The sequence below is a fragment of the Uloborus diversus genome, chromosome 3 (genome assembly GCF_026930045.1).
Source record: "Uloborus diversus isolate 005 chromosome 3, Udiv.v.3.1, whole genome shotgun sequence".
Taxonomy (NCBI): Eukaryota; Metazoa; Arthropoda; class Arachnida; order Araneae; family Uloboridae; genus Uloborus; species Uloborus diversus.
Genome location: NC_072733.1, coordinates 5,490,740 through 5,502,999, shown reverse-complemented (window position 1 = coordinate 5,502,999; position 12,260 = coordinate 5,490,740). Strand labels below are relative to the sequence as shown.

General features: G+C 33.8%; 1 protein-coding gene across 1 annotated transcript in view; it reads left to right on the top strand.

The window, feature by feature from the left end:
* Nucleotides 1-12,260, top strand: part of LOC129218193 (uncharacterized) — a 58,060-nt gene that overhangs the window by 35,608 nt on the left and 10,192 nt on the right. Inside the window, exons 17-22 of the mRNA XM_054852410.1 lie at nucleotides 3,161-3,972; nucleotides 5,662-5,785; nucleotides 5,868-6,011; nucleotides 7,092-7,353; nucleotides 7,883-8,265; nucleotides 11,171-11,370. Of these exons, the coding sequence (XP_054708385.1) occupies nucleotides 3,161-3,972; nucleotides 5,662-5,785; nucleotides 5,868-6,011; nucleotides 7,092-7,353; nucleotides 7,883-8,265; nucleotides 11,171-11,370 (1,925 nt within the window). The remainder of the gene's footprint in view (nucleotides 1-3,160; nucleotides 3,973-5,661; nucleotides 5,786-5,867; nucleotides 6,012-7,091; nucleotides 7,354-7,882; nucleotides 8,266-11,170; nucleotides 11,371-12,260) is intronic.

Genomic DNA, 12,260 nt, shown 5'->3' with positions numbered 1-12,260 from the left:
AATAATTTTGGGCTTTAACTAAGAAAGCAACATTTATAGTAGAATGTTTTTAAAAAGTGATAAGCAGTAAGACGTTTTTAAAATTTTTTAATTATAAAACTTTATTCGTCTCAGAATAAGTAGGAAATCTCAAGCCTATAAAACTGTTGGAAAAATTACTCTTTTTGCGAACTCTGAAAGAATCTTAATTTTCCACAAGATTAGTGCTGCTCCTCACAAGTTTAAAATTAATTTATGCCCAGTGAGTAGTTTGTGGGTCATTGGCAATAACAATTTGAATTTGTTCTCTACTGTATTTTACAGAGGTTTGCAGGTTGCTAAATACAACAGAGCTCTAGGGTTAACCCTTACTGCAGGACGTGCTTAGACAAGAATTTAATAAAAATACTTCTTAGGTGATGAATCATTTAAACTTGGAGCATAGTTTCTGCTTCAGAGATGCCAATTAAATTAAAATTTACTTGAAATGTTGTTTAAAACTCTTTGTATTGAACAAAACTTTTTTTTTCAGCAATAACAAATTGAATGCACCCAAGCCTGTTTTTATGCGGCATTTTTTTGTGCGGTATATTAAAATTTCAATCAAGATTGGGATTTAATTGACGAAATTATTTTTTAAACTAGTCAAGGTAGTATCTTCAAATGACGACATAGGCACCCCGATGGGAAGTCACTGTGACCTCCCAAAAATTTCCTTATTCGGGAAATTTTGTCAGTACTCGGCAAAAATTATCTCTTGGTTCATTTTGATTCCGTTTAAAGATTACAATTAGTATGCTTTTTGGTTATTTTCTATGAGACTTTTTATCCACCGCATAAAGTTTTTAGCTGTGCTGCAAAAACAACTTTTTAAAGGTACTCGTGAAGTTTCTAACAATTTTTTGTGCGATTTTTTTTATGCGGTCCCTATTTTCCGCATAAAAACTGGTTTGGGTGTATTTGAATAGCGTTTGTAACATCACACATTATAAGTTCACTAGCTGAGTGCCCGGCGTTGCACGGGCTACTTAAAAAATGAAAGAGATGTCCAATTGATGTTTTTGTATTACTCTGACATCAGTTTCTTAAGCGCTAAGGAGTAAATAAATACGCGTAATGCAAGGTTTACAAAACACCAGTAGAGCATATTTTTGTCGAATCTCTTTAACGTTAATCATAGTTATCAATGATACTCAAGTTATGAGTATTTTCAATTGGCACAAAAGATGAAAATATATGCATTATCAACTATAATCTGTGCTCACTTTAAAATGAATTACATCTGAAAGACTATATCTATGTACAGTTGCAATCAACTTTTTACATAGAATGACACATACTTTTTGGTTGATTACGTGAAACTAAAGCACCAAGACTAAATAACTACCAATAAGCATTAATTTAATACCAAGTCATCAGATTCCAATTTAGCTTTAGTTCAAATCCTTAAAAATCTTTTTTGTACAACTCTGTTTCACAAAGAAATCCAAACAATCCTAATTTAACGTGTTCTTTTAACGATATAAACTGTATTTTAAAAATAGAAACAGGAAGAAAAAAGAGTTATTACAATTCGAAAACTCACCCATGTGACGAGAAAAAGTCCAACAAAATAAACATAATTAGTCGCACATCCTAAGTGTGCCAAGATATGAGGCAGGTGAATGATAAACTTACACTACAATCAATAAACACAGCTAAAGAAACTTTCATATGCCGAAAAGAGTTAAGAACGTTGAATGTAAAAATTAAAACAAGACAGACGATAAAATAAAGGCTATGTCCGAATAGGGCAGCCAATTTTAAACTAATTTAAAATGAAATTCTAGATGGAAACGTTGTTTTAAGATTTGGACAGCAGCCAAAAAAATCTCTTTTAAAACAATTATTAGAATTTTACTTGCTCACGCATATGCAAAATGGCAACAGGAAAGAAATAAAATTTCCTAAATAACGTTGTTAACGTTTTAATTAATATCTCCGCTAATTAAAGTCACACAATTACGAGATTGGTCCTATTGTTTTCTTTGGAAAATTTCGAATTGATTGGTATCTCGTTTGACTCTCGATTCGCAGCGGTTCTCGAGAAGATCGATCTTTAGACAGACAGACGGACGCGAACAGATTTTAATATTATAGTGGATTATTACGGTTGCCTTTAGAATTTAAACGCCGAATTATTATCTTTTTTGCTTTAAAATTAGTTTTTGCAGTGATAAATGTTTTGTCTTCTAGAAATGTGCTAATGAAAACAAAGAGATAAGAAATTAACATGAGATCATTTTTTCCATTCTCTAATATTATCAGATAAGAAGATGAACACAAACAACACTTTCATATCAAACTAGGTTGTTTCAGGTCTGTTTATCAATCCCTATTGACGAGAGTACCCTCCTTAAACTATGTACTCCAATGCAAGAAAATAGTTTCCAGTTAACTATTCCAAACAGAGTCAACTTCTGATTATCCGCGACCTTTCCCACTTCACTTTTGTTTTGAAACAGAATGATTAAATGGATGATGGCAAATGCACACATTTTAACGTAACTAGTGCAAAATCTATTTTTAGACCTTCCTAATTCTTTCTTGCCCCTCTCTTCAAATGGCATCGATCCTTCCAACATCACTGAAGCCTGGCTAGTAAAAAATATTTTTTTTGGGTCAACAGTGCTTACTGCTTTAGAATACATACACTTGTAAATGAGTAACTGGACCAGTCTATTCGAAAAAACTTCCCTCCACTCCCTTAAGTGTTTTTGGTGTGACCTAACTAGATCATTTTAGTAAATCTGTTTGTGGGATTTCCTTGCATGTGTGTAATCGGTTTGCAATGATAGATCCTTTTTGTTACATTCTTTTTTACATAGTTATAAATTTAGCTATAGTTAAAATACATGCAAGTGTATAGTTGTTTAAAGTCATTGCATACACTAATAACGTTTTTGCCCTATTTTATGAAATATCAGTGGCAACTGAGTCACCCTACTCCGCGAATAATCGGGAGTTTAAAACACTAATAAATTAACATTTTTTCAAATTTGAGATTAACCTAGGATTTAAGTAAGTAACCTGTTCTGTTTGCAAAGTGAAGTTTAGCCCAAGTTACAGACATTAAGGTTTCAACATGAGTGACCAAAACTGAACAGCACAATCCAATAATCTGCATTTGTTACTTTTTCAGGTGTGCAGACCGTAACTGGAAGAAAAACTGTAAAAGGCACGATACACGTTCCTTCTGGAGTCAATTTAGAAACGAATGATCTCAATGGAGTCGATTTGGATGAGTTATGGAATGATGCAGTGCTTCTGGACGTACCACAGCAAATTTCTGGAAAAAAAACTTTCGCAGATTTAGTAACTTTTGATGACCTATCATTCCAGTCAACAATTGATGGAGTTACAGAATGGGATATAAAATACAACTGGATGTTGAGTGATATTCCTCAATTGATACAGGGTAACGTACTATTTGCAAATGGACTCTCGGCTGAAAATGTTAATGCTAATTTGATCAATGGCATAGACATAATTGAATTAAATTCGTCAATAGTAAAAACAAACGAACCTGCTGTGATCGAAGGTCCCGTTGTATTTGATAATGTGGTATATTCAACTGGGGATGTTACCTTATCCGGAAAAATTCAAGGTGTAGACCTTTCAGAAGAGGCTGTATTAAAGACTGGAAATGTTATTCTAACCGGAAAGAAGAGATTCACTCAAGACCTTGTTATTAATGGCGATGCTTCCGTTGATGGTTTAGTTGATGGAGTCTCAATTGCAGATTTATGCGAAAATACTTTGGTTGCAAATAACGAGAGAACAATAGAACGTTTGACTATTAAAGGAGATGTCGTGCTCTCGGATGACGTTGAAATTGGAGGAGATATAGCCGGAGTTAATTTTAAAGAGCTTCAAGAGCTGGCTGTTATGAAGAATAGCTCACTCATAGAATTCTCCGGGCTGAAAACTTTCCAGAATGTCACTTTAGATGGGGTAAGCAAGTTTTATATTTAAAAATTGAAAAATAATTTGAATTTAACATCCATTTAAAGTGTACTGTACTCGATTTCTTAATTTATCAGCTAAAATTAAGGTAAGATTTCAAGTGATTTTTTTATTTTTGAGGTTTTGAAAAAGGATTTATTTAACGTAAGCCGTTAATTACTTATTCGGTCGTGTGCGTGTGACGAGAGCTTCCCGAGATAAAAGTGTCTCTCCATTTGACTAATTGCAAACTTCCGATATGCAGTTTTCTAAAGAGGAAATTTTGCAGATTTATTTTTAAAAGGTTCGTTGTTAAAGTTGGATGCAGCAATGTTATACAGAAAGCGACTGTTTTTGTAAAAAAAATTCTGTTGTGGGCGAAGGACGGCGGCAAGACAGTTTGAGATTAGTTTGCACCCAGAACCGTTTGTATAGTCAATTTTAAATTTTAATCACGCAAATTAAGTTCACAATTCATAGACGTCTGAGGATGAATAAGTTTTTGTTTATCAGAAAGTTTGTCGTTCACCAAAGTTTTAGCGGCAGCATAAAGACTTGTATTCAACGAACCCAAAAATTAAACGCTAAAGAAAACTTAACTTTTGCGACAGAAATTTTCTGTCCCATAGTATACTTTTTTTTTCTTTTGCAGTATTGTTTTGATAGTGTTTATAATTAAATTGTTTTGAAACTGTTATTTTTCTCACTTTTAGAATTAAAAAAAATATCCTTGTTGTCTCGACTCTTGGCACGCTCTATTTGATAGGAGAAAGCTTGTGTCCATGACAGTTTTTATTTTTTGAAAAATAAAGCTATAGAGATGATAAAAATCAATCTAAAATAACGTTATTGCAAATAGCTAGTCTTACCCAGGATTGTGCGCCGCCGGTACTACCGAGCCCCCTAACAACGAACCCTCAGAGGCAAGATTGCCTCTAAAAACCGCACCCTTAGAAGGGAAACCAGTTTAGGAGGCCGAAATTTCAGTTTTTCGTGAATTTTCTTAACAGGGAAAGAATAATCGGAATTTGTTCAAACTTAGTAGATATTTTATTCGTGTTTTGAAGTACTTTTAATTTTTTGAACTCATTCCACTCCAGAAATAGTTAGAAACTGTTGTCCATGGACAGTCGCCATCAGAGCTTGTTGCTGGTGGATATTACCGAAGTCACAAATTCATTCTGTAATCACTAAGTTTTTTCGTTAACGTATTTCCTTAGAGTATGAACCTAACTGTGCAAAAAGGTTAAATTGTATGTTTTCGAGGTGTTTGAAATACAATTTCATGGTGTTCTATCACTTTTCGTCACCTTTTTTGCATTAAAAAAACTTTCAATAATATCATCCCAGAATCGGGTTCATATAGATTTGATTGAATAAAGATTCACACAAATTTGCCAATCACTTTTTGAGCTAAAATGCCCACTAGTTGAAAAAAAAAATAACGAAAAGTAGTATTAGAACTAATAGAAATTTTGCATTGAAATTATGGCAACATATTCAACAGTTTTACTAACTTTCAGGAAATGAAAGAAAGTGGATTTTTTGACCAGTCGAAACTAGTTCCCCCCCCCCTTAGATTTTAATGGTTTAGTCAGCGCCATGATCCCCCCCCTCCTCCTGGTGAACACCCCTCATAGAACTGCTCCTTTTATATCAAATATAAATTTGTTTTTATTTTTGCTTCCATTCTTATAGGTAATAAGACTCGAAGGCAAGCTTGGAGGTGTTGATTTGAACTTGCTTAATCAAACTTACATGAGTTTAACTCGAGATCAAGAAATCCCTGCTCAAATGGACTTTAATGAGCTTTCGGTTACTGGTATGATTTTCATCGTAAATCGGTTGAATTCTCTCTACAGATATGTTCTAATAGGGAATTTCTAATGGGCTTGCCTTTATAGGTACCTTGGCGGTGAAAGACTTTACTACTGCGGATGGAAGAATAAACGGAATTGACATGAAAAGTCTTAATGAAAGGATTCTGAAAAATGATGGCTCACAGATTATTAATGCTACATACTACTTTGATGAAGTCGTTTTCTTGGGTAAGATCGTTTTGAATGCACCTTGAATTTTAAGGAATATAATACTGCCTTTATCTTATTTACATAACTTTGTTTCATAGCTGCTGATGCCTCTAGAGATTGAATTCCTTCAGTTAAATGTAAACGCGATCTTTGAAAGGACCTAAGTTTCCCGATTAATTCTAAATTTTACCAATGTTATAGTAATGCTTTTAATTGGTTTAAAGAGAATAAAATATTTTACAAGTTTAGGTTTCAAATTGAGATTTATAGTGTTACCGTGGTGAATGCTTACATTCTGATTCAGGAGTTACCGGCAGCTTTCCATTGATATTGTTCACTCAAATCTTCCCTTTTACTTCTGTACCGTTTTTTCAATCCGTTTGGGTATAAAATAAATTTCTTTAAAAATAATATCGCTTATATAGTAAGGGAAAGAGGGGTACAGTGGGATAGTTTTACTTTTCTTTTTCATAATTTCCTTAATTTTTACTCGAAAGAATTTTTTTAACTGTAGAACCTGATTGCAGAACTCTAGCTAATACTGTAATTTTTTTCATAATTTTTCACTGAATTCCTTTTAAAAAAGGCAAAGCTGCCCCACTGTCACAAGTGGGGGCACAATGTGACAGGACGCGGGATACAGTGGGACTTTGAGAAAGGCTCATAAAAATCGGCCATATTACAAGAACAAATTTTTACTATTAAATGCAGGTTGAGACAGATTGTATACAAAACATAAAAGTGGTTTTTAAATAACAAGACTTAAAGATCGTTACAATAACGCACATGTGCGAGTTGAAAAAATATTGTAAAATGACGCTTGATGCATTTAAAATAATAAAGCATCATGAAATTTAAAAAATAAAAGGTAAGACAATAGGGATGACAGGATGTAAATGATAAACTTCATTCTAACCTGGGAAACATCGGATCGTCTATAACTTTCAAATACGAGTTTGAGAAGTCTTTGAGCTCCTATGTTACCAATTCAGATTGACTTCCGGAAATTTAAATCTTTCACTGTTGAACTCTTGGCAGCGAGTCTTGCTAATTTGCTGAATATTACCCTCATCAACTAATTTTTTAACCTCTTTTTAGATGACGTATTTGTAGCGGGAAAAGTAAATGGTCTTGACATTCCAAGTGGTTTGATGCGAAAGAATCATGCTAATTACATTCAGAGTCCCAAAATATTTCATGAAGTTCTTACAGTGACGGGAGACTTGAATATGGATGAAGGGAAAACGATCCAAAACGTTGATGTTTCAAAATGGAAGGAAATGACAGTCATGAAGGATGGGGGTTCTTTTAATGTTGCCGGAATCAAGACTTTCAACGAATTGATTATTAACGATGCGAGGTATGTTTGATTCATTAGACAAGTAGCAATATTGATGACGGTAAAATATTTTATTTTGTATAGGGACTGAAAATTTTTCTTACAGTTTAATTATGTAGAGCAAAATACTTCTACATGGTACACTGTTAAAAATTCAGGAAGATTTTCTGGTAATTGTTACTGTAAAATGGCGGGCTAACGCATCGCAGATTTTTACGGTAATTTTTACCGGAGAAATAAGCGATTCTAGCGCCAATTGGTTGCTGCGGCCTACCAAGGAAACCGTAAAATTTTACAGTAACATTTGATTTTTACGGTAATAATTACTGGCAACATGGATGCCAGTAACAATTACCGTAAATTTTCCGGAAAATTTTTAAGTGTATTAACAATTTGCGACACTGGTTTTTGAGGAAATTTTTTTAATTTTTTTTTCTATTCAGTCAATTGTTGAAGTCACTGCCTGTTCGAAAAAACGTGAAGCCATCGTGCCTCAAAGGATTAAGCTTGTCTCGTGTATTTCTAATTTGTGCTTTTATTTTCCTTTCAGAGTTGAAGGTCTTGTTGACGGATTAAAGATTTCCGATGAAAGCTTGCTGATGACCTATGGCGACCAAACTGTTACAGGAACGAAAACTATATTCGGAGATGTAGAAATGAAGAGATCCCTTACAGTAGCTGGACTTGTAAACGGAACCAATATTGATGAATTAGCAGCTTCAACCCTCCAACGAAATCGAAACAATACTGTCACAGGATTGAAGTACTTTTCTCAGCCCCTTGTCATTAATTCTCTTCAAGCACCATCAGTCTCTGGAATAAATGTTGCAGAACTTCAAAGCAAAGTGCATAGAACTCTCGATGCCACTGCCCTCCAGAATCGACTCGACGAATTGGAAGGGGTTGTTGCGAATATGCAGGAAGCATTTGCCAGTAAGTTTTGCATTTCATCAGCTTAAATGCGACCGGGTTGAATTTTTCATTTACCTTTTATTTTGGGCTGTACCGAAACTTATTTCAGTTTTTGTGCCTTATTGAAGAAAAGGGTTATTGTAAACTCGTTTCTTAACTTTAATTCTAATCCCTTTTTTCTATTTTCGACTAGCTTCTTGTTCTTAAATTCGGCAATTTAAACATGTGCTGGTCAGTTTTTCAAATGAATTAATTCAAAGCATGGTTATAAAAGAAAGCTTAGTATTTTTCCTGAGTTTTCAAAATAGGGAACAATTAATGTTATAATCACTTTAATTGTTGAAATCAAACTAAATTTATCCTAATAAGATAAATAAATACCTTTGTGCTGAATAGTAAAGTCAGAGCAAACAACGTAAGTAGAAGCACAAATTTGTAAATTACCGCAGACACGTGTTTCGGCGTTACAGGGAACGCCTTTTTCAATGCAAAAAATAATGAGCTTATGGATGAAAAGACATCCGACAAAAGCCAAGAGCAGATAAGCATGCAGCTTAAAAGATAAAAACAGCGGATTAGCCAAACACCAATGACAAAGTTATAAACCGAAAAGGAACCAATAGGAATGCAAGCAAAGGCCAGGAGCTTTCCCTTAGGTACGCAATTAATATTTGTTCTTCGTCGGAACTTCTTATAGTGGAACTTAATTATCTTAAAGCTGTGGCAATTGATAGAGACTATCCGCCAACTTTGATTCCATTTATAAAAAACTTTCAAATAAATCCCAAACTAATGTTCTTAACCGAACCTTCATCAGAAACAATTTGGTTGTTTTGCCATTCTTTCCATCTGTAAGCTATCAGGTTGCTAAGATTCTAAAACGTTTCCAATTCCAGGTGGTGTTCTCTCCTATTAATAAACTTTCATTCTCTTCTCTTAAAGATCCTATTCACCCTCTTAATTGTTGTGGAATTTATAGAATTAATTGTAGTTGCAAACTTGCCTATATTGGACAGACTCGGCGTGCTTTAAAAATTCGCTTGAAAGAGCATCAAAATTATGTGAAAAAACAACAATTAAACAAGTCTAGTATTGCTCAACATTGTTGGGATTCGAATCACTCTTTTGATTTTAACTCTTATCAGATTATCCAAAAATGCCCCAATTCATCAGATCTTGACTTTTGGGAATCCTTTCATATTTTGAGGAACAGTTCTAACTTAGTTAACGATCTTAGTTCAGTTCCATATTTTTCTAACATTTGGCTCCCATATCTTTAATACCCCCCTTTTTTCCCACTCATTTTTATCTATCTTCCTTTGTTTATTTTTACCTTTTTGTCGTGATTGACCCCCCCCCCCCCCAATTTTCTTCTATTTATCTTTATTTTTCCTTTTTTCGAATATTTTTTGTTTCTGTTTATTTTATTTCTTGGTTTTCCATTCTGCTTTTCCTTTCTTGCGGTTCACGGTTACTGACAATTTCTTTTCTTTTTGTTTAAGCTTCGGTTTAATCCTTGTCCAATTGAATTCTTTCTTTCTGGGTTCGTACCTAAGGGAAAGCTCCTGGCCTTTGCTTGCATTCCTATTGGTTCCTTTTCGGTTTATAACTTTGTCATTGGTGTTTGGCTAATCCGCTGTTTTTATCTTTTAAGCTGAATGCTTATCTGCTCTTGGCTTTTGTCGGATGTCTTTTCATCCATAAGCTCATTATTTTTTGCATTGAAAAAGGCGTTCCCTGTAACGCCGAAACACGTGTCTGCGGTAATTTACAAATTTGTGCTTCTACTTACGTTGTTTGCTCTGACTTTAAATTTATCCTACTTCGATTTAAATGAATGAGCAGTACCGATAAAAGCACTTTGATTTTTACAAAGCTCTTTTCAGTTGCATACTGTCAATGTATGCATTGTAATGAATTTTTGAGATTGGATGCGAAACCATTTAATTTACGGAATAAAAATTACATACGATTCATTTAAAAAATAGAAATGGATTTGTATTAGTTTTAAATTCATGCATTTACGCTGTATCTTAAGTTATTCTACAGTTATAATTACAGGGTCTTCAACTAGTTATTAAGGAAACAAAATATCGCTAACCCGTTACTGGTGAAGTGTTTTTGTAACGCAGTGGTGAGGTAGTTTAACCCTAACGTTATTTCTTGTTCACTCAATAAATTTTAGCAAATTACAGAATTATCAGTGCTGTTTATATTTATATAAATGAAATTGTAACTACCATAAAGACATAAGTATGCGTATAAAATGTATACCCATACTTGTTATACATTACAAAATGTTTAAATGCGGAAGTCCAATTCTAGTATTGGTCTAGTTAAGAGTTGAATTTTTATCAATTCACTCAACTTTAAAATCTTCAATTCCAAAGCGATCTGAAAAAAAATTATAGATTAAAATCTGTCACTCGAGTTTACACATCTCTGAATATTTTAGCTGCTACTTGATTTTAAAATTTCAATTGCATTACTTTTTAAAAATTATTGCTGAATTTTAACGTTATAAATTTAGAAATCATTTGTTGTAAACAGTTCCTTTCAATTACAAAATTTCGTTACAAAATTAAGATTGCAACTGGCTATGAATGATGCCACTGAAACTAATCAAACCAGTCATTGGGCGGAAAAGTTTCGATTTTTTCACATCGACTATTCCTGAGAAATAAGCGTAAAAGTAATCTTTGCTAAAATTGAAGTCTGTGCATTCGAATGTCTTATAAGTCTTCGGTTTCTTTCCTTTTCATTTGGTCGATTTTGAAACACGTTTCAATAAATTAGAAGTGATTAACTTGTTTTGCTGATACTTTAATCCCTTCATGCGCTTTTAAGATTTTATTTTTTGTCAGCTATTTACACTGTCAAATTTATAGTACCGTTTTATAGAGCTGAAGATTATAATCTTTTCTAGATCAAGCCATAGTGTTCCAGTACTACGAAACCTTTCAAGTTTTTGCCATACCCACTGCGTATAAATGGAAGTATGTCGCTGGAGAGGATGTTGGAGAACTTCTTCTATTAGCAGATTTTTCCAGCTCGAAAGCTCAGTGTACAAGCATCCGTATTTTCTCGTACTTTCAAATGGATGATTCCTTTGTACCTATAGCAGGCGTAAGCTTTTCTTTAACCTTGGAGCAGGAATTAGTAAATGGAGGGAGCAAGTCCAATCATTGGCTTAGCAAAAACTGAGGCAAAAAACACGTACTCGACAACGACGAATTATTGACATGTTTTGCGTGAAACTAGCAAAAAAAACCAGCTTTCTTTCAAAGCTTAGATTTTAAAGCGCGATTTTGGGACTTTGCTTCGCTAATGAAAGTCTTCACTCCCTCCATTTTATCTCTTCTAATTTTAACTGAATGAATTTCAATGAATTGTGCTGTTGACCTCAAAATGCCAGTACTTAAGTATGAATTTCTAATCTGAATGCAGAACAGTATTAACGCTCAACGGACAGGTTGAATCTGCTTTGCATTTCAGTTTCTTAGTGTTTTCGGGCGAGTTAAAAATAAAATGGTTTTAAGCCTTTTAATTAAATCAACACAATCTCGTATTTGTTCTTCGTTAACATGTCTTGCACGTATTAACCTGTCTAGTATATGACATTAACTGATGCCGCCAAGAAAAAACACAACTTGTATAAAATGAAACCAACGCTATGTACTGAAGATTTGAGAAAACGTAAATTTATGTGATCAGTCAGTTAAATGTAAAACTGAATGGAAGCACATATCAGTCTATGCAGACTTCATTTCCTATTTAGGTTAAACTAGAGCACTTGCATCTTAAATTTTAAAATTGACATCCACCCTGACTTAAAGTAAACAGACCGGCTTGCGGATGCAATTTGCAACATTTTGGTGTGCAATAATGGAAGTAGAAAAGTTTGGCGTTTTTGCGTAAGACTTTTGGACGTTATTGCAGCAATTGATACCTGCTCTGCCGTGGGGAAGTAAAAGGAAGAAATGAGTTTTTGAGATATTTGAAGAAACTAGTTTTGG